The sequence below is a fragment of the Antechinus flavipes genome, chromosome 1 (genome assembly GCF_016432865.1).
Source record: "Antechinus flavipes isolate AdamAnt ecotype Samford, QLD, Australia chromosome 1, AdamAnt_v2, whole genome shotgun sequence".
In the NCBI taxonomy this organism is placed as follows: domain Eukaryota; kingdom Metazoa; phylum Chordata; class Mammalia; order Dasyuromorphia; family Dasyuridae; genus Antechinus; species Antechinus flavipes.
Genome location: NC_067398.1, coordinates 495,206,847 through 495,230,348, shown reverse-complemented (window position 1 = coordinate 495,230,348; position 23,502 = coordinate 495,206,847). Strand labels below are relative to the sequence as shown.

Genomic DNA, 23,502 nt, shown 5'->3' with positions numbered 1-23,502 from the left:
TATCTTATTTGGTACTCAGAACAATCCTAAGAGATGGGTACTGTTTTTATCCCAATTTGACAATTTAGGAAACTGAGACAAAAAGGTAAAGTGACTTGCCCAGGATTACACAGTTAAGGGAGTTTCTAAGACTGTATTTGAACTTGAGTTTCCTTTACTCCCTTCTGTTCAATGTACCATCTAGCTGACTTGTTTATGCTCATTGAGCTTTATGTGTCTGAAGCAGAATTCAGCTTCAGCTAGTATGGTATAGATTAGGCTTAGAGTCAGAAGGATAAGCATTCATGTCCTTCCCCTAAGACATACTATGTGCAAGACACTTAATGAGTACTTATTAAGTGCTTACTATATGCCAGGTACCATACTAAGTGATGGAGATCCAGACAAAGGCAAGAGATAGTCCCTTGTCCCAAGGAGCTCACATCCAATTGGTAACTGTGTATGTACAAGATATATATAGTACAGATATATAGTAAGTCATCTCAGATGGAAGTCACGAGCAATAGTCCTCTACTGGTGATGGCTGTAGAAAGTGGGATTTGAGCTGTATCTTAAAGGATGCCAGGAAGGGGAAGGAAAGAAAATATTCCCGGTCTAAAAGTCAGCTAGGGAAAAGGAGCTAAGTCTGTGCTTGAGGAATAAAAAGTCAGCATTGAGGAGTTACATAGTACATGGAGTAGAATGTGTAGGGTCACTTAGTAGAAAAGTAGAAGGGGCCAGGCTGTGAGAGGCATAAAATGCTATGCAGTGGATTTTATACAGGGTGCCCTCAACACTTTAGTTCCATTGGAAGTTGAGTAACTTAGCAGTGCACTGGGACTTTTGGAACACCCTGTATATTTTCCTGGGAAGACTGGGAAGCCAGTGGTGCTTTTTAAGTTGGGACAGAGGGGGAGGCAGTGGTCTCATCTGGGCTTTAGGAAGACCACTTTGGTATCTGAGGGCGGACTTGTCTGTTATAGTCCAGGTGTGAGATGAGTAACTAGAAAATAAAGAGAAAAAAGATCTATGTGAGATGCTATGAAAGTATCAAAGATGTGACATGGGAACAGATTGGATGCATGGGATAAATGCAAGAGAGAAGTCAAAGATGGTACCAAGGATGAGGGCTGGGGGTCAGCAATAGGACTAGGAGTAATAACATATAAGAACAGAGTGATTCACCAAAGGTGGGTGCAAGTTATACAGGAATTACCCCCTTTGCATTGGAGAAAGAAGTTTTCCCCACAGGAAGCTCTCTGCCCCAATCAAATTTTTGATTTTTATCATTTTTGGATGTCTATCTTTCAGCAGGAAAGAAAAAAGAGGCAGAAAGAAGAGGGAAGAAATTGAGAGGGAGAGATGGAGGAATGAGGAGGGGGAGAGAGAAATAAAAAATAGAAAGGGGAATAGAACAAGAAAAGAGAGAGGAAGAGGAAGGGAGAGACAGAAGGAGAGAGATGAGAGAAAAATTGAGGAAAGACAGAAAGGGGGAGAAAAGAGGAAGAAAAGAAAGAGAGATCTACCTCCTCTGAAACCTGAACGTGGCTTGGTACTGACCAGAGCTCTCTATTGTCTTCTACTCACATAAGAGTGTTTCTTGATAAGGAGAAGTAAGAGAAGGCACCAGGCTGACACAGCAGCTGCCAAGCCAGAGATCCCACCAGCTGCTGGGTGCTCTTTCACTATTGGACCCCCAGCCCTGGAAGCTTCAAAATATACTTTGAGTCCTGCTTCCTGGCCACTTTGCTAGCTCTCCATATTCATTCTGGTCCCTTCTTCCCACTGTTGGGCAACAATGGTGGCTTTTTCCTCTGCCCAGAGTGAGAGGTTTTTGAATTGAAGGACCACGAGCACTGAAAAGTTTCTCTGTCTTTTCCTGCTATGTTTGTATCAGGTATATCTTAGTTCTAGGGGGTGATTGCTGGGGAGGAAAAAAAAACCCACTGCATTTGATAAATATAAATATAGACCAAGAGAACATTTTGTTTTTCTTAACAAAATTTTTATTGTGCCATTGCCAACTTTTCAGAAGAACACAAATGGGAGCCATCCCTTACCCTTTTAACTGCACGTTTTTCAGGAAAGAAGTTGAAGGTAATAGTGGAAAATGTTAGCAGCGGTTGGAGAGGTACTAGAAGAGGAATGATTCTGGCAGGTTCTGGAAATTTTATATTCCAAATAAGCATTCTGATGTCAGCATCCATAGCTTTTTTTTTTTTTTTTTTTTTTTTAATTCTTTGTCTGGCCACCAGCAAATGTAACTTGCAATAGCAGGTCTTCTGAATGAGGAAGCTGTGGGACTGAGCAGCATTGAAAAGAACATTGACTGGCTGCCAGCCTTTTCTGGTTCTTCTGGTTTTTTTTTTTTTTTTTCATTTCCTGGAAATCTAGGATTTGTACTAGAACATTAAGAAAACATCTTTATTTTTGAGTAATCAACTGTTATAGACACCTAGACCCCCTTCCCCCCCCCCAAAAAAAAAGCACTGAGAACCATTTCTCCACGTGTTCTTGGGAATGTTATCCATTGTTAGTCTACACTGGCCTGTTGTTTAGTTAGATTTTCATGTTTCTTTCCCCTTTTGAAAGAATTGACTTAAAAAATTTTTTTTAAAGAATTGGCTTGGAGGTGTTAGTTATTATTTTTCAGAAAACTTTTCTATAGTGGAATGCTCCACCTGGATATCTACCATCAAGCCTTGGACTACAGAAAGATTCCTCAGGGTTCTATCGGAAATGATTTTTGGTAAAAGGAGTCCTTTGGAATCCTGAAGTAGAAATTCTTATTCTTTTGTGCATCATTGGGAAGTACATACACTCCTTCCCAGAATGATGTTTTTAAATGCATAAAGTTAAATCCATAGAATGACAAAGAAACCAAGCTATAGCAAAGGCAGCTAGGTGGTATAGTGAATAGATTGCCAAATCTGGAGTTAAGAAGACTCATTTTCCTGAGTTCAGATCTGGTCTCAGACACTCTTACTAGCTGTGTGATCCTGGGCTAGTCATTTAAACCCTTTTTCATCAGTTTCTTCAACTATAAAATGATCTGGAGAAGGAAATGGCAAACCACTCCAGGATCTCTACTAAGAAAACTCTAAAAGGGGTCACAAAGAGTTGGACATAACTGAAAACAACTAAATAACAACAAATATAAAAACTTTAAAACCAAGAAGTTTTGTTCTTTTGTTCATTGTTTTTTCATTGTTCATTGTTCATTTTGTTCAGTTTTGTTCATAGTATGAACTATATTGGATTGCTTGCTGTCTAGGGAAAAGAAAAATTTGGAACACAAGATTTTTCAAAGGTAGATGGTGTAAATGATCTTTGCATGTATTTAGAAAAATAAAAAGCTATTAAAAACAAATTCACTTATCCCCCACCCCCAGGTTATGAAACTATGACCACAAAGGTTCTAGGTATGAACTAAATAGCAGGTAGTGCTGGTTCAGATCAAGAAACTAGTAATGGGTTTGAAACCCCTCCTAGTTAAAATGGTCCCTGGTACTCCATCAGTTCATGCATTTGTGATATCATCAGATTTTAGAGTTGAGGACCCATTCATCCTTTTATTGTTTGAACACAGATCCTACTCGTCCTCTGACAATGATGCAGAAGGGACTTTAGACCTCAATGTCCTCTATACCAAAAACACTTTATTTAGAATATAGATATATAGCTTCATGATGAAGAAATCCAGAAATTTTCATTAGCAGGGGACTAGAAGTACTTTCTGGAAGCATTTAAGAAAATATTTTCTGCCCATATTTAGAAACTTCTGCCCATGTTACCTCCAGCCCTGTAACTTTTTTCTTTTTTAATTTTTCCAATGGGCAGGGTTTGTCCAGAAACTTGATCTTTGAATTCTTTAAAGGTCCTCCTCAGTGATAGTAATTCCTTCCTTGATTGAGATAATCCTTTGTTTAAAGCTGCTGGCCATCGTGCCCTCAAACAAGATGTTATGTCACAGATGGAACATTATGTATTTTTTAAAATTCCTCTGGGTAATGGAAACAGGATGACAATAAATAGTTGTTTGTTGGTGAGATAGGTAGGTAGCCTATACGTGAAGTCTATTGCTGTGGGAATTAGATTTGGTAATCTCATGTATTTCTTGATAGACAGCATCTGGTTTGATTTTCTTTTCTAAGTATGGAAGCATTTTGAGGAAGCAAACAATTCTGTTTTATTTTTAACTAACTTGGTAAGCACAGAAATTTTTCTTGATGCTTGTAAGAAGGGAACCAGTAAATTTGCATCAACAGTTGAGGCTCTGGGCTTGGCAGTTGGTAATCCAGGATAACATTTTCAGATTACTTTTGCACATGTTTACGAATGTAGGGCTGGAAAAGGATCCATGCTGTCAAAACTGGCTTCTCCTTTTTGATTTGCCTACGTAGGCCAGAGTCCAAGGTCTCCTTCCTGAGGCCCTGGAGAGACCTCAGGAGGAATCTGGGATATGTTAGGGGTGGCAACATTTGCTGTCATCAGATCCCCAGAGTTTGAACAGCAAAGTCTGCTTAAGTCTCAACGTTTGTGGTCTCTGCCACTGGCTCCTAGAGCCATCTTGGGCCCTTCTGCTTAAACTCAAATACATCAAATATTAGAATTTTGAAAGTCTGGGCAGGAGCATAGGGCAAAGAGGATAACCACTTTTTATTCCTGCTCACTCATCCCATCCTCCCTTTACCTTTTTTCACTGGATGGTATGATAAAAAGAGCACTAGGTTTCACATAGAAACGGAATAAGCATTTATTTATAATGGAGCACATATATAAATGCTTTACAAATATAATCTCATTTAATCTTATAGGAATAGTGATATAGAAAACACAAGTTTCAGTTCTGACTTGGGCACTTTCTTACTGGGTCACTCTGGGCAAGTTACTTCTCTCAGAACCTCATTTTACTCTTAAATAAAATAAAAGGATTGAGCTCAGTTCTCTCCAAGGTTCCCTTTAATTCCAACATTCTTTAAAACTGGCCAAACAGACAGGTGGCGATCCTCATCCTGTATCTGAGAAGCATTCCCATTTTGTAACCATAACTTTTACATATGCATTAGGTTTTGTACTTTTCTATTTTTAAAGCCCAAGCAAGTGAATTTATTTTTTGCTAAATGTGGGCCAACCCTCATCAGCCTCTTTTAACCATAGTCATACCAGAATGTAGTTGTACTTTATAATAATCACAGAGTACATTTTGGTTAAAAACTCCCAAAGACTACTTGTTTTCTCTAGCTCTGCTTCCAGCAACCACAATTGTAATTTATATGTAGAGACACAAGCTGTGGGTGATATTTGTTCCTCAAACTGCTCAGGGAGACCATAGAATTCATACCCATAGTACCTTTTAGAATCCTCATTTTTCAAGGTTCAGCCTAGATGGCCTCCTCCAATATAAAGCTTGTTTTAAATGCTGGCCCCCAAATTACTTTTTATTTTCTTTGTAGACAGTTCTCATTGACTTTTCCCTGTACATATTTCATCCTCCCCTCTACTCCCCAGTAAAATGTACATTCCTCCAAAAAAGGATGATTCTTCATGTTTTCTCCTGTATATTGCCAGTACCTAACACAGTGTCTTCTAAATTGGCATTTCATAAATGCTTGTGGATTGTTGAGTTAAATAAGCTACATTCCATAAATATTGTCAATTGCTTTGTTCAATGTACTTTTTCATTGAATTCCCTTAAATATAATCTGTTGTCTCTTGATTATTCTGCATAGAAGCTATACACTCATAACTTTTACATAGAATTTTTACATAATCTCATTTGCTTCTCATAGCAACCTGGGAGATAGTTACTATTATTATCCCTATTTCACAGATAATCAGTCAATAAAACATTAAATATCTACTTTTTGCTAGACACTGTAATAGAAAAGTGAATGCTAGCAGTTATCTGGGGCAAATTTTGAATTTATATCTGCTGCACTTCTAATATTGTATACTAAGCCATGGTGTCAAGAATTCAAATAGAAAAGGATTCCTACAAAAAAACACAAATTAACATCATCTATATTGTATTGTATTTTTATTTATTTTGTTATGTATTGATCTGGTTCTGGCCCTCCCTGAGGAATCTGGGGAGTCCTTGGCTCAGAGGATGTGTCAGACTGATTACATAAATCATTCCATGCAGGAAAGGCCTGTGGGTGGATCAGGACTAAAGCCAGGGGAAAGTAGAGCGACCAGCTATTAAAGCTGGAGCCATTGTTGTCCGCAGGGGTTACCTGGCCTTTTCTTCCTGCTGTGTCTGCAGAGTCTGACTTAGCAGGGAGAGTTCTGTGGGGGAGAAGGTGGACGTCCCCCTTCTGGGCCAGGAAAGGTGGAGAAGGATTCTATTAGAGCTGACTCCGCTACTAGTGCCGTCAACATCAGTATCCCTTCAGTGGAGCAAATTAGAGTATTACTGTTCCAATAAGGTTGCCACCTGTTTCCTATTAGCCCAGACAGATGAGAAGCCCTAGCCGTCTGCTGGGTAATAATGTACTATGGCTAAGTGCACAGTGAAATTGTGCCTAGAGCACCAATATAATGAGTTATTTTGATCCTTGGACCTTTTTTTTTTTTTTGGCTTGCCGACTAGGTTCAGGCAAATCACTGACCTTCTCAGTATTTCTGTCATCATATGTATAACAAGAAAATTTGGGTCACGAGTTTCACCTCATTTAATCTGTCTCTCTCCATCACTTTTTCCTTGTAAATGTGCCCTTCTATTTCTCCTAGTCTCTTGCTACTAATTCTCTGATTATGGATTGTCTTCCCTCCATTCTTCTTGGATCTCTCTTTTCTCTCCCTTTCCTTTTCTTTTTTTCCTTCTCCTTCACTTTCTCCTCTAATCCCCTTTCTTACTCCCTTTCTATTAGTCTGTCACATGCCTAATGTTCCCAGTATCTGTGGGTTGTATATATCTATTTCTAACTCCATCTCTTCCCTATACAGAAATAAGTTCCTATGTTTAATATCTTTCTTGGCTTCTCCTTGACTCTCTTGTCACCTCTTTCCTTGGTCTTTGTTTCTCCCCACTTTCCATCGTGTTTCTCACTTTCGAGGCCATCATGCCTTTTAGATTTTACTTGCTACCTCTTCTGTGTCAGAAGAGGTATTATACCTGGACAGCCCTGTAAAAGAAACAAAATACACCTTTTAGGACCGTAGAATCATAATACTTAGAAATGAAGGAAATTAGAGGAATCTTCATCTAATCCATCCCCTTATATGTAGAATGACTAGCTCAAGATCACCCAAGTAAGGAGCTTTATATATCTCTTTTTAGCAACTTTCTCCCTGCCCCAAGGTCCCCTGATTCACCTACAAGAGTGCTTTCGTGTTCCCCACAGAACCCCACCCAGATCTATGCTTCTTAAACAATATCCCATTTCCCTAAGTTCCCCTCCCTTTCCTTCTTCTTGAACTGGTCTAAACTAGTTATTAGATGGAAATCAATAACTTACTGTTTAGACTAGTGAACTGGTTTCTGATATGCCCCTTTAATGGATTACTCCTTCCAGGGTAGCATTTTAAGAGAATTTAGTCAATCCAAAGGAAGTAAAACCTATTGGTGGAATATCAAGCATGAAGACAAGTCAGTAGCAGATATTTTAGAGCTGGGTGCACCCCACAAATCACCAGCTATTCTGCTTACGAGTAAGGTGACAATGAGAATGGCTTGAGGCATTGCTATGAAGTATTTTGAACTATATTCCAGGCACTGCACTAAATCCTTGTTAAAAAGAATGGCATTTGATAAATATAAATTGTTACTACTAAAGCCTCATCTAACCTTAAGTCAATGTGTGAATTTCACCAATATATTTCATTTTATGTTTTTCCTCCACAATATTTCATTAATGAAGTTATTTTATTCTGTGGAGGTTTTTTGCAATATTTGGTCTTGGAAGTAATAGAGAGCTACTTCAATTTATTAAAGTAGGATGGGGCAGGGGAGATTGATACAATCATGAGAGTAGGAAAGTCACTCTGGGAGCTAATTGGTGGATAGATTAGAGCAGGAAGAAATTGTATTTCCAAATCCTAAACTTTGTGAGAGGATGGATCGTGTCTTCTCAAAATTTTGTTTGCCTTGCCCTGCTTAGCAGTGTTCTTCCACAGTTAAGTGCTTAATGTCTGTTTAATTGAATCCAAATTGAATCTGTTTCTCTGATGAGGAAATTAAGTCTCGGATTATTTATGATTTGTTCAGAGTTATTATAAGAATGGCAACTCTGCGACCCAGGACCTCTAATTCCAAGTCCAATATTCTTGCCTTCATACCATAGTATGGATGCTCAAGGCTTATGCTCTGTGGGGCATTGGAAGGATACCCCTGTATTAAAATGCTCCCCAAAAAAAGAGCATTATCACAATATCTGAAATGTCTCTTAAAATTACATTCCTTTGAGTTAAGCAAATGCCACTGGGAACTGCATGTTGTTCCATCATATCCAACTCTTCCTGATCCCATTTGGAATTTTCTTGGCAAAGATTACTGGAGTCATTTGTCATTTCCTTCTCCAGAAGAGGAAACTGAGGCAAATAGCTTAAATGACTTTCCCAGAATCATACAGCTAGTAAGTATCTGAGGCTGGATTTGAATTTAGAAAGGAGTCATCCTAATTCCAGGTCAGTTGGGAAGAGTACTCATTAACTGTTTATCAGAGTGATCTCCCTGACAAGAGCAGTGGAGAGGCCTGAGAAATTAGGTAAGGAAGGCAGCCGTGGGTTCTAAAATAGGAGTGGGGAAGATTGGACCCGTGGGCCCTATGATCCATAAAATTATTTGGTCTGCTCCTGCCAAGGCTCCTGCCAGCACAAGATGATGTGCTGAAAGCTAAGTACAACAACCTCCCACCACTTGCATTCTATTTGATAATTTTGTATGGCCCACCAATGATGTTAGAAGGCTGTTGACAGAAAAAAAGGTTCCCCATCCCTGATCTAAAGGGAGAAAAGGTTTGGAGGAAGAAGACAGAGGCAAATCCAGACTGTCTTAGTTTTGCTGAGATCAGGGATTCAAAGGAAGTGATATAAGGTCTAGGTCAATATAATGTGGTAGATCTAGGGCTGAAAAGGAATTTAAGTATCATCTGATCTCATTTTACAAATGAGCTTAAATATACAAAAAGAAAAGCTTTTTAAAGTCATCTCAAATTAAATAAATTGAATGCATTTATTCAATTTATATATTTTCAATTTATATACTACCATTTCTGGTAGTAATAGAGGCAAAGATAGAAACTCATACACTTGTAGAATTTTAAGTTTGTGGAATAACAAGTTATTTTGTCATATGTGTATCCCCAGCACTTGACACATAGAAGATACTTAATGCTTGTTAACTGAGTGCCCAACATCATGGCTAGTAAGAAACAGAAGTATTTGAACCTGAGTTTTCTTTGATTTAAGTTCAAGATTCTATCCATTTCACTACATTGCAGAATTGGTTTTTCACTTATTTTATCATGGAAGCTTAGGAGACTCATGCCTGAATCCTGAAGGCTAAAATTATGCTACAACTGTTTTCTTACTCTGAAGAGGTAGCTTCCATAAAGGTATACTGTGTGATCTTCTTTCATCCCTGATCACTGCTCTCTGGGATATACCTTTGGGGTACAACCTTCTTTAACTGTATGTCCACATGATTCTAGTTTCTATTTGGAGACTCTGGAGAGAAGAGAAGATACAAAGAAATTATTGATTTTCCCAGATGTCATAATGATAGTTAAAAAAAAAAAATTTGTCTTTGAGTTGTGACTACTGATCTGCTCAATTTTTTTTCCTCCAGCAATTTCTGGTCCCCCTTCAAAGTTGTTTTTTTTTTTCAGATTAATAGCAATTACTGGTTTTTGTTGTTTCTTCTTCTTCTCTTCCTTCTCCTTTCCTCCTCTTCTTTCTCTCCCTTTCCTCCTTCTCTTCCTTCCCCTCCTATTCTTCTTCCTCATTCTTTTTGTCCACCTCCTCCATCTTCTCATCCTTCTCCTCCTCTTTCTCCCTCCTCTCCCTTTCTCTTTCCCTCTTTCCCTCCCTCCCTCCCTCCTTCTCCCCTCCTTCCTTTCCAGCTTTCCCCTCTCTCTCTGTTTCTTCTTTTTCTTTTTTTTCTTCTCTTTCTTTTTCTCTTCCTTCTCCTTCTCCTCCTCCTTCTCTTCTTTCTCTTCCTTTTTCCTCTTTTCCTCTCTCCCTCTCACTCTTTCTCCCTCTCTCCCCCTCTCTGAGGCACTTTGGATGGCAACAGGAGGCAGAGGACTTTGGATAACAAAATTGATGGAGCATTTGACTTGGCATCAAAATACTCTTAAGTTTGAATATTGCCTTAGATTCTTAGCAGCTGTATACTCTTAGCCAAGTCACTTAACTTGAGTGAGTCTCATTTTTCTCTTCTTTAAACTAGGGATAATAATACTACCTTATAAAGTTATTGTGAGGATGTAAGACTATAAATATGAGCTATTGTTCTATGTAGAGGAAATAGTTTTAAAAATTCATCTCAAATTAAATAAACAGAACATATATGATATGTAAATATAAAATGTTTAAATAAATATATAAATTTTTTACATTTATGGTTGCAGTAGAGGCTAAGGCAGAATTTTCTTTGAGCATATAATATGGAGTCTGTGTCAATCAGTGGTAAGAGCAAGTTCAGGAGTCTGAAGATCTGAATTCATATTCTGTCTTTGATACTGCCCTATGACCTTGGACACAAGGCTTACTTTCTATGAACCTTCGCATCCTCATCCATAAAATGAAGGAACAGAGCCAAATAGAGTCTGAGGCTTTTTTCAGTTCTAGAGATAGGATCCTATAGTAGAAAATTGCACCCTAATAAAACCATCCTTTTACTAGATTCATACTCTGGAGTCTCATTTTGGCTTTTAGATAAGTTAGGGTCACAGTTATTCCAGTAGAGCCCAATCCCTAGCCGACATCATTAAATAGGTGAGCCTTCAAAAGCAGGGACCTGGGAATGGAGTGGGATGGAGCAGCCTAGGGCAGTCAGGTAGCTCAGCCCCAGGTGGGTGATAAAGGGATGCATTTTGCCGCTGTTACACGGCTCAGGTCCGTCTGCCCACAGGGAGTGGAGATGGGGGAGTTTGCATCAGAGAAGAGAATACCCATCCCCATGAAAGCTCAGCTCCTTGCACAGGGCGACAGCCGCCAGCTCCGCTTATCACAGAAATTATTGAGGACGTGCTCATCCGAACACCTCCTGGACCTAGCCCCTTTAACATTTGGTCAGTGGGAGACAGCGGACTTCTTTTTCTTTAAGCAATTTCATTGCATTTTTGTCCTGAAGAACTGGGCCCCATCTGCCCAAAAAGGAGGTAAAATCTAACTACTTCTGTGACCTTGATGAATGCTCAAGTCATGATTTTGATGTGGGATTCTTTTTCTTTTTTTTTTTCTTTTCCTTTTTTTCATTTTAGCCTTTGCATTTAGTTTGTGTGTTTGTTTGTTTGTTCTTGTTTGTTTGTGTTTTTTTTTAGAATAGTCCTTATCAGCGGCAGGAGGTCCTTCTGTAGCATCTTTTCAGTGCTGCCTTATCGGGACTGCGCCCAGGCTGGGTACGTATGCGCATGCACCTTCTGTGGGGGTGTCTCGAAAGGGCCCCACAGATGCCGACACTCTAGCCAGGGCTGGCATTTCGGAATGCTTGTCTTCCCACTTGACTGGAAAGCCAATATTTAGAGTTTGGGGGTGGGGAGGCGGAGGGAGATCTTCCCAGCTTGTTCCACATTCTTTGCAGCCAGAAAGGTTTTCTGTCCAGGCCGTTTCGTGTTTTTCCACCATTGCTTCTGCTGCTCTAATACATATTTATTTTTTCAACCACGCCAAGGCAGTAAAGCACAAGCAATTCAGGGAAACCTATAAATCTTGCTGGGTGGCATTTAATATGGGGAAAGGTCTTTTATGAAAGAGGGCAAATAGATACAGTCAGGCAGCAGGACAGCTGGTCCTGGGACAGTTTATCCAGCTCTAACTGTCCGCCTTTGGAAGTATCACCTCCCCGAGCATCAGAAAACTCAGTTGTACCGCAAATTAGCAGGGCAAGGGATCTTCGCTTTGCCTCCACTCTGACTTTGAAAGCACTGAGGGAAGCAGGGCTTGCGTTTGCAAAGAACTTGGCTCCCTTATTCTTTGCTGAACATACTATGGCATCCCCCGTCCTACATTGTTGCTTATGTCTTTGTTCTTTCCTGGAATGCTTTCTCCCCTCCCTTCTACAGATCAAATTCTGCTCATCCTCAGTATGTCCTTTCTCTTTTGTGAAGCCCATCCTGACTATTTAGACCTTTTGGAATCCTTCTTTTCTTTGGTTTTTTAGTAATTTTTCAAATATCTTCTTGTTCATATAAAAGAAAATATAATCTCCTTTTTACCATGTATATAATGCCTTTAAGAAATAAAATCAAGATCTAAAATTTTCTTCTTTGTATGTAGAACAAAAATTTTGTAACTTCATCGATCAGAAAATAATTTGAAGTTTCTGGACTATTTCAATAGGATAGCAAGGTTATTTATTCAGTATTCTCCATCCTTCCAGACAAGCTTCCTACACTTCCAGGCATATCCCAGGTTGGGAATCAGTGGCTTGGAAAACTTCTTCTAACCTTAGCATTTAGTTTCTTCTGTATGCATTTTGGTGCTTCCTGATGTACTTGACAATGAACTAGCTGCTTGAGAGCAGGAGAAATGACTTAATGATCTTTATGTTAAATTAAAGACAGCCAGTTGGATAGAGTGCTGGGCCTGGAGTCAGGAATACCCAAGTTCAATCCCAACCTTAGACCCTTTGCTTTAGTTTCCTCAATTGTGAAATGAACAACACTATCTACTTTACAGGGTTGTTGTGAAAATAAATCAGATAATATTTGTAAAGAACTTAGCATACCTGGAACAACCACAGTATTAGACTTAGAATCAGAAAGACTTAGTTCACATCACACCCCATCTATTTGCTTAGCTGGGTGATCTTGGATGAGTCTCTTAAGTCCACTTAAAGTGAGGGAAGTTGAACTAGTTGGTCTCTAAGGTTCTTTCAAGTGTTAAGTGGGATTTTATGATCCTATTGAGCAGTCACGAACTTAGTGAGAAAAGGAAGAAGGTACAGGTGCCAGAGAGGGCTTAAGAGGACTTAGGAGTTTAGTGATAGATGTGGCAAATGAGATGGAAACATGATTTAGTCATCAGTTCCTTTGTGAAGCTCTCTCTGATCTCTTCAACCAGAAGCAAGCCTTCATTCTTTGAATCTCTCCAATGCATTTGTCTGCTCTACATTGCATTACATTTAATTCCATTTGTGTTTTATTTTTTCATGTTATTACTCATTTGTCCAATCATGTCCAACTCTTTATGACTCCATAGACTTGTCTGTTGGGTTTTCTTGGCAAAGATACTGAAGTAATTGGCCATTTCTTTCTCCAATGCCCCATTTTACAGATGAAGAACTAAAGTAAATAGAAATTAAATGACTTGCCTAAGAACACACAACTAATAAGTAACTAAGGACAGATTTGAATTCAGATCTTCCTGATCCAAAGCCCACTGCTCTACCCCTTGCACCACCTTTATTTTTCATTCTGTATTATAAACTGAAGTCAAAGAACATGCATTGCTCACCTTTGTATCCCTAGCACCTAGCCTAGCATATGGCCTTGAACATTGTGGGTGCTTAATTGATGTTAACTGATTCATGAATCAGGAGAGACCTTTGGACTCTTGTTTCCATACTGATATGTGATCTATTCATATAGAGCCTTAGACTGTAGAATGTAACTTTCCTCTGTAAAATGGCAATGATAATAACTGTAGTTCCCACTTCACAGGATTGTTGTGGGCATCCAGTGAGATCTTGAACTCCATGTACATGAAGCATAAATCATAAAACATTTGTAAATCAAAAAGCATTACCAAGAGATGTAGTAGTTAGAGTGCTAGACTTGGAGTTAGGGAAACCTGAGTTCAAATCCAAAATATACTAGATGTGTGACATGGGGAAGGAACTTTATCCTTGTTTCCTCATCAAATGAATAAGCCAAGTCAACAAGCATTTTTAAACTCTTTCTCTGTGCCAGATAACATATTAAGCTCTGGCAATACAGATAGAACAGATAGACACCCTGTGCTTAAGGAACTTACATTCTAATGCAGAAAGAAAACACATAAAAGGAATTTATAAAGTGGAATGTGGGAGGAGAGAAGAGATAACTGTACCAATGCTGCAGCTTGTTTATTGTTGTTTGTCCTTGTTCTGAAAGAGCACCATGACCTCAGGGAGGGGATGCCATTAATGCAAGGGAATTGGATTTAAGTGAGGAGGGCTGTGCAAGGTCATCTGCCCCACTTTCTCCTATAGAGAGGATGTAGATTAGGAGATACAGGTGGGGGCTGTAGGTTAGGAGATAGAGGTGGTGGGCTGTAGGTTAGGAGATGAGATATAGGTGGTGAGCTGTAGGTTCAGGTGGTAGGAGATAGGTTAAGAGAACTGAAGACAGTCCCATAAACATTGAACCTGAAGAAAGAGTTGGAATACCTTTTGCTCTCTGCTTCCATTTTTTCCTTCTCCTTTGGGCACCATCAGCAATCTCTCCTTGAAATGTATTGGTTAAAATTTTCTTCCCTATTCATATTGTGGTGGCTCTTAAAACCAGGGTGGAGTTGAGTACATGGCTCACTGTCTTTCTTTCCCTCCTACCTTTCTTTACACTAGAGAACTTTAATATCCAAACCAGTGTTGTAGCAGGAGAGAAAGGCAGGAGTGTAGTCTGCAGAGAAATAAGGACACAGCTGGCTTGGATGGTGTCCTTCAAATGATGGGTCAGTGATGGACCAGAGAGATGAAGGGAAGAAGGACATTTCCAGTGTGTGAGGTCCAGGAGGTAAAGGGAACTTCCAGGACAAAGAGTTTCTATGATTTTATACAAAGTCTAAATACAGCCAAGGGAAGAATGAAAACCATCTGTAAAAAAAAAAAAAAATAAGCATAGCATTTATTAAGCACTTTCTGTGTGCCAAGTGCTAGAGACTAGAGAGATCAGGGAGGTTCATAACAGAGCTAGGTCTCAATCTAGGACTGTAAGACTAGATGGGATTGGAATAGCTCCTTTTTCTCAGCACTTCTAGGTTTACAAAGCACTCCCGACTCCACAGCCCTAGGAAGTGTAGGGACTACCTGTGTTATTATTCTTACTCTACAGATGAAGAACTGTAAAGTGATCTCTCCATAAGGCACACCATTGGGAAGTATCAGAGCCTAGAAATCCAAACAAGTGGGACACTTAGAATGAAATTACCAAGTCAGTGGGGAGGGAGTATTATGTTTTATGTGGCTAGCAGATTTATGAATCTGACCACAGTAGAGGGGACCTGTGCAAGAGAAGTAGAAATTCACTGTGGAGAAGTTGGACAGCTTCCTCAGCCAGAAGAGCTTCTAGGCTGCTGCATTCCATTTGGGACTGTAAGTTCTGAAGTAGGAATACTGGGTGAATAAGAAGAAAGACTAGCTCGTCCAAAAATAGATCATCTGGGCAACAGATGATCCAAAGCAGTTAAGTAAACTTAATGGATATCTAAATGTAACATGAATTCAAATGTAGATACATTTATAGCACTTGTATCTTTCATAAGTTAAATTACCCTTACGAAAATCGTAATAATAATAGAGAATATTTATTTGTGCTTACTATGTGCTAAGTACTGTACTAAGCTCTTTATAATTCTTATCTCATTAGATTGCATAATAACCCTGGGAGGTAAGTAGATACTATTTTTCTCATTTTACAGATGAGGAAACTAAGGCAGATACATTAAGTGACTTGCCCAGAGCCATATAACTAGTAAATATATGAAGTCAGATTTTAATTCCAGTCTTCTGATTACATGCCCAGATTTCTGTCCCCTACATCCATTAGCTAGAAGGCTATAACTAAGAACTCTGGTCAGGGCAAATTAAATTTAGTGTGGGGAGTTTACTAGGAAAATAAAATTTTTCTTTTCTTTTCTTTACCCTTTTTTTTTTTTTTTTTTTTTTTTTTTTGGCAAGGCAGTTGGAGTTAAGTGGCTTGCTCAGGATTACACAGCCAATAAGTGTTAACTGTCTGAAGCAGATTCGAATTTAGCTCCCCCGATGCTTTATCCACTGTACCACTTAGTTGCCCCATAAGAACATCTCAAGATCTAACATTGGCTATTGTGCCATCATCACTGTTAGTCATTACAGATTTCCTTGTAAAGGTCCTCAGACCCAGCAGCGGGAAAACATAATTCAGATTAGACTCAATCATATCAGGAGAAAGAGGAATCCATTTTCCAAAGAATATCACTCTTACAACCGTAACTTCCTCCCTGCCATCTGGAAAAAGAAAACAGCTATTTAAAGTTAGAGATAGACTGTGTCATTGAACACGGTTAGGTCTTTCTATTAAGTATAGAGGAATAAATATTCTCACAAAAATTTAAAGTAATAGACAAGACCACCTTACCACTGGGAAGTTCTGTGTTCCTTAAAGTTCAAATTCTTTTTGTCTTTAGGATATAGGACTAACTAACCTTCCTTTTCCAGAGGTAACCAAGACCCAGAGAGTTTAGAGGAGTTTCCTGCAGACACACAGCCATTTACTGGAAAACCTTAAACTAGAAAACATAACTGTTCAAAGTCCCAGTTCAGTGTTCTAAAGGACACCCTTCTTCTCAGAGCTTTTGCTGCTATAATTACACATAAGTCATTTTTATCTGTGTGTGATTCATACTGAGCCAACCTAGAAAACACTGGATGAAATAATCATTAAAGGAAAATGTACAACTCTTAACTTCCAAAAAGAAAAACATATAAGCAGGAAAAAGAAAAATGCAGTGAATTCATTACATTGATAGCAAACACTTCCACTATTTTAATCTTTCTACCTTTCATTTTACTTTGAGTTTGCAGATCTCCTTGTAAAGGATCTCAGACCCAGCAGCAGTAAAACATAGTTCAGATTAGTCTCAATCATGTCAGGAGAAAGGGCAATTCGTTTTCCAGAGAATATTGCCTTTATAACTCTAACAGACCCTAATTTCCTCCATACCCATTCCCCCCATAGTACAGTGTGAGAAGAGTGCCAAATAGAGAAAGTAGAAAAAAAATAAGTACTATGAGAGAATATGATAATGTATAAGAGCTTCCAGAATCCAAGTCACCTGAACTCTTTCTCCCTCCTCTGTTCTTGGTGTATTGGAAGCTATAGCAGAATGCTGAAGACATCTATCCAAAAGGTCAGTCTAGAAATAGGTAATTAGTGCGTTGGACAGAGTTCTGGGCCTGGATACAGGAAGATATGAGTTCAGAGTCAGACTCAGATACTTGTTAGCTATGTCATTTTGGTCAAGTCATCTAGTTTAAGTCTAGTGGTATAGCATCTAACTTCCTAAAGGAGAAGTTAAAAGAGTTGCAAGAAGAAATAGACAGCAAAACTATAATAGTGGGAGATCTCAATCTTGCATTCTCGGATTTAGATAAATCAAATCACAAAACAAATAAGAAAGAAAGCTTAAGTCTCAGTTTCTTCAACTGTAACATGGGAAGAATAAAAGCACCTGCCTTCTAGGGTTGTTACTAGAATCAAATGAGAGAATAATTGTTTAAAAGTGCTTAGCACAGTACCTGGCATACAGTAAGTACTTAATAAATACTTTCTTTCTCTCCCCCTCCCTTTAGTTAAAAACATTTATGAAATTCTTGCTATGTTCCATGCACTGTGCTTAAGCATAGGGATACAAAAATATGCAAAATTAAATGGCTTCCCAGAAGTCTCCTTAGTCAAGGCTTCTTAATTTTTTTCCATTTACAACCCCTTTTTGCCCAAGAAATTTTTATGTAACCCTGGGTATAAAGGTATATAAAATAGCTATGCAAATAAAACATTTACTTATAATAAATCATAAAGAAATGTATTTTAAAGTAATGCTTTGGTATACATATAATTTTATCATTTATTACAGATGAAAGCAAATAAAATGGATGTGCTTGTTTAATTTTATATAAAGAATTAAATCTTGGAATATTTGATACCTTTTACAGTTGCCAAATTTTTTTTGCAACCCCCTACATTCAGTTATGCAACCCTACATAGGATCGTGACCCATAGTTTAAGAAGCTTTGCCCTAAGTAATAAGAAGCATATTGGATTGTTCAATTATTCAGCTATGTCCAACTCTTCTGTGGACCATACTGGCAAAGTTACTGGAGTATTTTGCCATTTCTTACTCTAGTAGATTAAGTGATAAGAAGCATAACAGGATTCAAATACAGCTCATTTACCTCCAAATCCAATGTTTTTTCTTACCACCCAGCCAGCACTCAATAAATTACTATGTTAAGGAATGAATGCCCAACATTCATAGAGCACCAGACTGTGAATAAGGAGATCTGGATTCTAGCCCTGCTTTGACTGTTCATTCTCTGTGTGATCTCAGGAAAGTCATTTCACAGACTTATGGAGTTGAAAGGAATCTCAGGAGTCATCAATTCATACCTGAAAAAAGAGTTATGTAATATCCCAGATAAGTGATTATCCAGCTTCCAATTGAAGCCCCACAGTGATGGGGAAGTTAGTAGCCCATGAAGAAATCCATTCCACTTTTGGACAATAAATTTAATTCTTAATAAGTTTTACCTTAACATGGAGCCAGAATCTTCCCCTTAGCAACTTCTTTCCATTATTACTAATCCCTTAGGCTAAGAAGAACAAATCTAATTACTCTTGTTGTTTTTCAGTAATTTCCATCTCTATTTGGAGTTTTCTTAGCAAAGATACTGGAGTGGTTTGCCATTCCCTTCTCCAGTTCATTTGACAAATGTGGAGACTGAGATTAGGGTAAAGTGATTTTCTCAGGGTCACACAAGTAATTAATGATACCTAGGCCAGATTTGAACTCAGGAAGATGAGCTTTTCTGCCTCCAGGCTTAGCACTCTATCCACTGCACCATCTCACTGACCTTAGCCTTTCACTGACCTTAGCCTTATCACATCCTTTACGACAGTTATCCCATGATAACTGTCCATTTTTTCTACACTCAAGGGAGAACTCCCTTGTAAGGCATGATCTCTAGTTCCCTCACTGTTCTGGTCAGTTTGCCAATACCCTTCATAACATGTAGTGCCGAGAAATAAGTATAGTGCTCAAGATGTGACCTGAGCCAGACATAACTGGCTCCTTCTCAAAGCCATGCCATATACTGTGGATGAGTCATAAAGGTTACCTCAGGGCTGTTACCTGCTGATCAGTGGTCCAGGGCAAGGGATGCTTGGAGCAGTCCTTGAAAGACTAAAGCCTGGAGGGGGACAGTCCCAAGCACCCAACATCACATCCATCTTTCCTCTTGACCAAATACTGATCTCCTGGTCTGAGTCTTCACTCTCCTAACAGGTTTCTTCTTCCATCCTGAATCTCTTGAGTGTTAACTCTCCTTCTATTGACTCAGTCTATTGACTCTTTCCTCAGAAAAGTTACTCCAATTTAGCCCATATGAATTGACTTATCCCTAGGAGTCACTTGACATTAAATGTATTAATGCAGCCTGAGATTGATTTGTTGATTGATAATGTTAATGGTTTTGGCTACCGTGTCTCCCCTAAAACCTCCATATCTTTTTCACATAGTTTACAGTCTAGCCTGCCTCTTCCTTAATCCATTGATTATTTGAACCCAGTGTTGTTGTTTGGCCATTGTTCTCAAGGAGCACATACATTGGGGAGGGGATGTCATGACATGCAAGTGACTTGGATGTTAGAGAGGGAGGGCTGGGCAAGGTCATCTGCCTCACTTTCCCCTCCAGAACCATCTGGGTCCAGTGGCTAGATATAGATCAGCACCACTGGAGATGGTTCTGGATGCAACGGGAAACAATTATCCTTTTTGGACGCCGTTTGATTAAAACAAATTGTTGATATCTATCAATAGCCTTTCAGAATGAATCAAATGGTATTTATTTGAGCTAAGTGGATTTAGTATAGTTGAATAAGTGGTCATGCCTAAAGGGGGTGACTAATTAATGAATTGATTAATTCAGAAGGAGAATATAACAGAGAGCCTCTGCACTTTATCCTTAATCATATTTTGTGCCATCTACAAACTTAATAAACTTATCACTCATGACTTCAAATCATTGATGAAAAAAGTTGAAAAAAAAACAAGCTCACTTCCATCCTGCTAATTTTATAATTAAGAAGACTGAGGCTCAGAAATATTAATTGATCACAAGCACACTTCTCCTTAGAAGAAGTGCTAGTAGTAATGCTTCCCCCAGGATATATACCAGCACCTCTGGCCCACTCATTATGAGGTTTGTGCAAGATCACACATGTAGCAGGTACCAGAGCTGGAATTCAAATTTGTGTCTTCCAAATGGAAATGCAGGGCTTTTTTTATACTGTAATATTTTTTTTCTGCAGCACCATCTATTTCTCTCTATCATGTTCACAAGGAAATCACAAGAGACTTAACTGAGACTTTGCTAAAATGATAACAAAGTTTCACAAGAGACTGCTAAAACCCAGTATCATGTATCTACACCAGCACTGCTTTTTAGGATGTGAAGTTTGGGACCAGAGAGGTTAACCAATTTGCCTTATAGAAAGCTAGAATCAAAGTTAATAAGATAGTTGTCTTCTCTTTCTTGATTCAGTTACTGCTATAACTTGTTAAAATAATGTGCCTATAAGCCATTTTTGTGAATAAAATTATATTCTATATACCAGTATAGAAAGGAATATATGCTATTTAAAGGAATTGTGAATATTGTGAAGAATGATGTTATAAAAGTAGTGCCCTTGACCTATTTTCTGTGTGCACAAAAATCTAGATTCTTTTCTCTCTCATTTTGAAACTCTGTCACTGTCAATGAGCTTTGCAAACAAGCATCCTTTTGTCCCCTGAGTTCTGAGGGTTATGTACCCACCACCAAGGTAGCACTCTTTACATCCCTGCAGGTTTTTACCAGCAGTTTATTTCTTTTCTGGTGAGTAAGGTTAGAGTGTTTCACACCATCTGAGCTCTTAAGTTATTTATTAAGAACCCTATTATTAAGATCAGTAATTTGTTGCTTTGCTCCTGCCACTGAGCTAAGTTTTTATGACAAATAATTACTGATTATATTGAGAAAAGATTTAGGTGCCAGAGAATTAAACTTTAAATACTGTAAGAACCAAAAGCATCATTTGATGGAGAATTTTTACTTTTTCCCATTTATATAAACATACAATAATTACAAGCAGATATCATACTTTTACTTTAAAATAAAATGTCTCTCTAGTTTCTTTGCCTTAGAGATAAGAAATGCAATGTGATAACTGATATAATTTGGTCCATCTAGAATCTTAATTTTGTATGTCTTTTTGAAAATAAATTTAAGTGCTAAAAGTCTAGTTGTCCTCTTTGAACCATCTTATTCTTTTCAGGAGCTGAGACACAGCTCAGAAGCATGTAATATCTCCTTTATGTGACTCAGAATCATTTAATTTACAATTCATTGGCACCTGGCTTTTACAGATGCACTATGATCTTGTTTTGTTTACCTTGTCTTATATATCATACTCAATCTGTTAGAACTTTTCCAAGTCTCAGGTTCAAAATGAAAATGTAATATAGTTGTTGTTTTTTTTTCTGTTATGTATATAGCCCTCTCTTTCCTACTCCCTTTACCACCTCCTTCCCATTTAACATTCCTCAGGCACTGGAACCAACAACCACTCCCTTTCCTTCTAAATTTATATGTTTTAAGAGTGTTGATGATGGTGGAATTTAAATTTCTCCTGAAAACATCACCCAAGTTTGGGGCATGCTTTGGGTCAGCGTCCCTTCAAAACCACAGCTAAAAACCTCAATCTAATTCAGTGTTTTGCCAAACCATAGAATACATTAACTGAAAGTAAAGGCATTTAATTAAATAGAATAACAGCATAAATAACAAGGAAAAATCTTTCCCATACACAGAGGAGAAATTCTCCCTTGCTATTTGTAAAGAGAACTACACATAAGGAACTTGCAGAGCCCAAACAACTCACATTCCTGGGTCTTCTTCCCAGCTGGAATACTTGGCTTTCTTGGAGCCTACCTTTTATTGCTTCCTCACAGTGCTGCTGTCCTTCTCATGTCCAGGATGGTAAAATGGGATGGCTAGCATTTGAAATCAGAGAACCTGGATTCAAGTTCTACCTCTTTGACAATTTGATCTCTCTGGGTCTCAGTTAACAGTTAATTCAGCTTTAAACTGAGGGAGTTAGATTAAATAGTCTCTGGTATCTCTTTTATCTCCAGATCTATGAAGCTATATTTTATTTGCTGGGCTATTTTCTCTACTCAACTACCTGTGGAGCTTTGTTTATGAAATCCTACAGTTGCCATATACCTTTTCTAAAGGAGCAATCACAGCTCTTTTGTGAAATGATATAAACCCTCAAGGCTCTTTCTGCTCTTCTGTGAGTCAGTTCCACAGCTATATCTAGCCACTGCAGTGATAGACTGTCAGGTAAAATCTCTCTTTTATTCTTTATTGCTTCCTCAGAAGCAACTCCCTAAGTTTACCTCTGATGTGATTTGGAATAAGTAAACTCCTTTCAGCTACCATCATTCCACTTCGTAGCTAATGTCAAGGCCATGAAGATTAACTTGTAGTTTCACTTAACAAAACTAGGGGTAATAGGGTAGAATTGTTGATCTTTGTTTCAAATTCCTGTAGCTGCATGCAAGTCACTGCTCTCTCTGTATAAATCCTGGATTTACTCAAAGCAAAATCTGTGTGAAAATTGAAGGTGGCATATAAAGGGAAGGTAGCAAATTGCCCAGGTTTGATGTTCTAGGAACTAGCATAAAGTAGAAAATCACAGTTCATGAAATTCCAGATTCATCAGAGCCAGATTAAAATTATTTGGGAAATGTTTAACAAAATAAATATAATATATAAATAGATAATATTGATTTGTAGTTTTCTAAGTTAATATACCACCAGTTGGAATCCATTTTCTATATACACTGGTATATAGCAAAGTTTTCCTAGGTCATCTCAATCCTTTGGGAATGAGAAAAAGTTCTGTAGTCTAAATATGAACACCTTTCCTATGTATGTACTATATACTGGCCCTTAATTCAGCCCAGATCTTTTTTCCTTTCTGCTTTGAATTAGTATATTAAAAAGATAGGATAAATAACTTGTATATTATCGGGATACTCAGATTGAATGCTAGCTCTAAGGAGATATCACTTATTTATTCTCAATCAAATAGCCATTTCATTCAGACCCCTTCTAATCATCACAAGCTGGACACCTTGGTCTGAGTTAAATAAGACAGCTAAAAGTACCTAGAGAGGAAATGCTATCCCTTTCTAGAAACAAGGAAGTTGCTTCTAGGTTCAAAACAAATAATCTACAAAAAGTAAATAGTGAAAAAAAACTTTATAGGTAATGCTGAATCAAAGAAATTAAATCTGGACAAGAGAAATACTTAGAATTATAAAATTAGAGTATTTCAGAGCAGGAAA

General features: G+C 38.2%; 1 protein-coding gene across 1 annotated transcript in view; it reads left to right on the top strand.

Annotated features, from left to right (window-relative positions):
* Positions 1-23,502, top strand: part of CABLES1 (Cdk5 and Abl enzyme substrate 1) — a 150,446-nt gene that overhangs the window by 86,288 nt on the left and 40,656 nt on the right. The window contains exon 4 of the mRNA XM_051970341.1: positions 11,472-11,549. Within this exon, the coding sequence (XP_051826301.1) occupies positions 11,472-11,549 (78 nt within the window). The remainder of the gene's footprint in view (positions 1-11,471; positions 11,550-23,502) is intronic.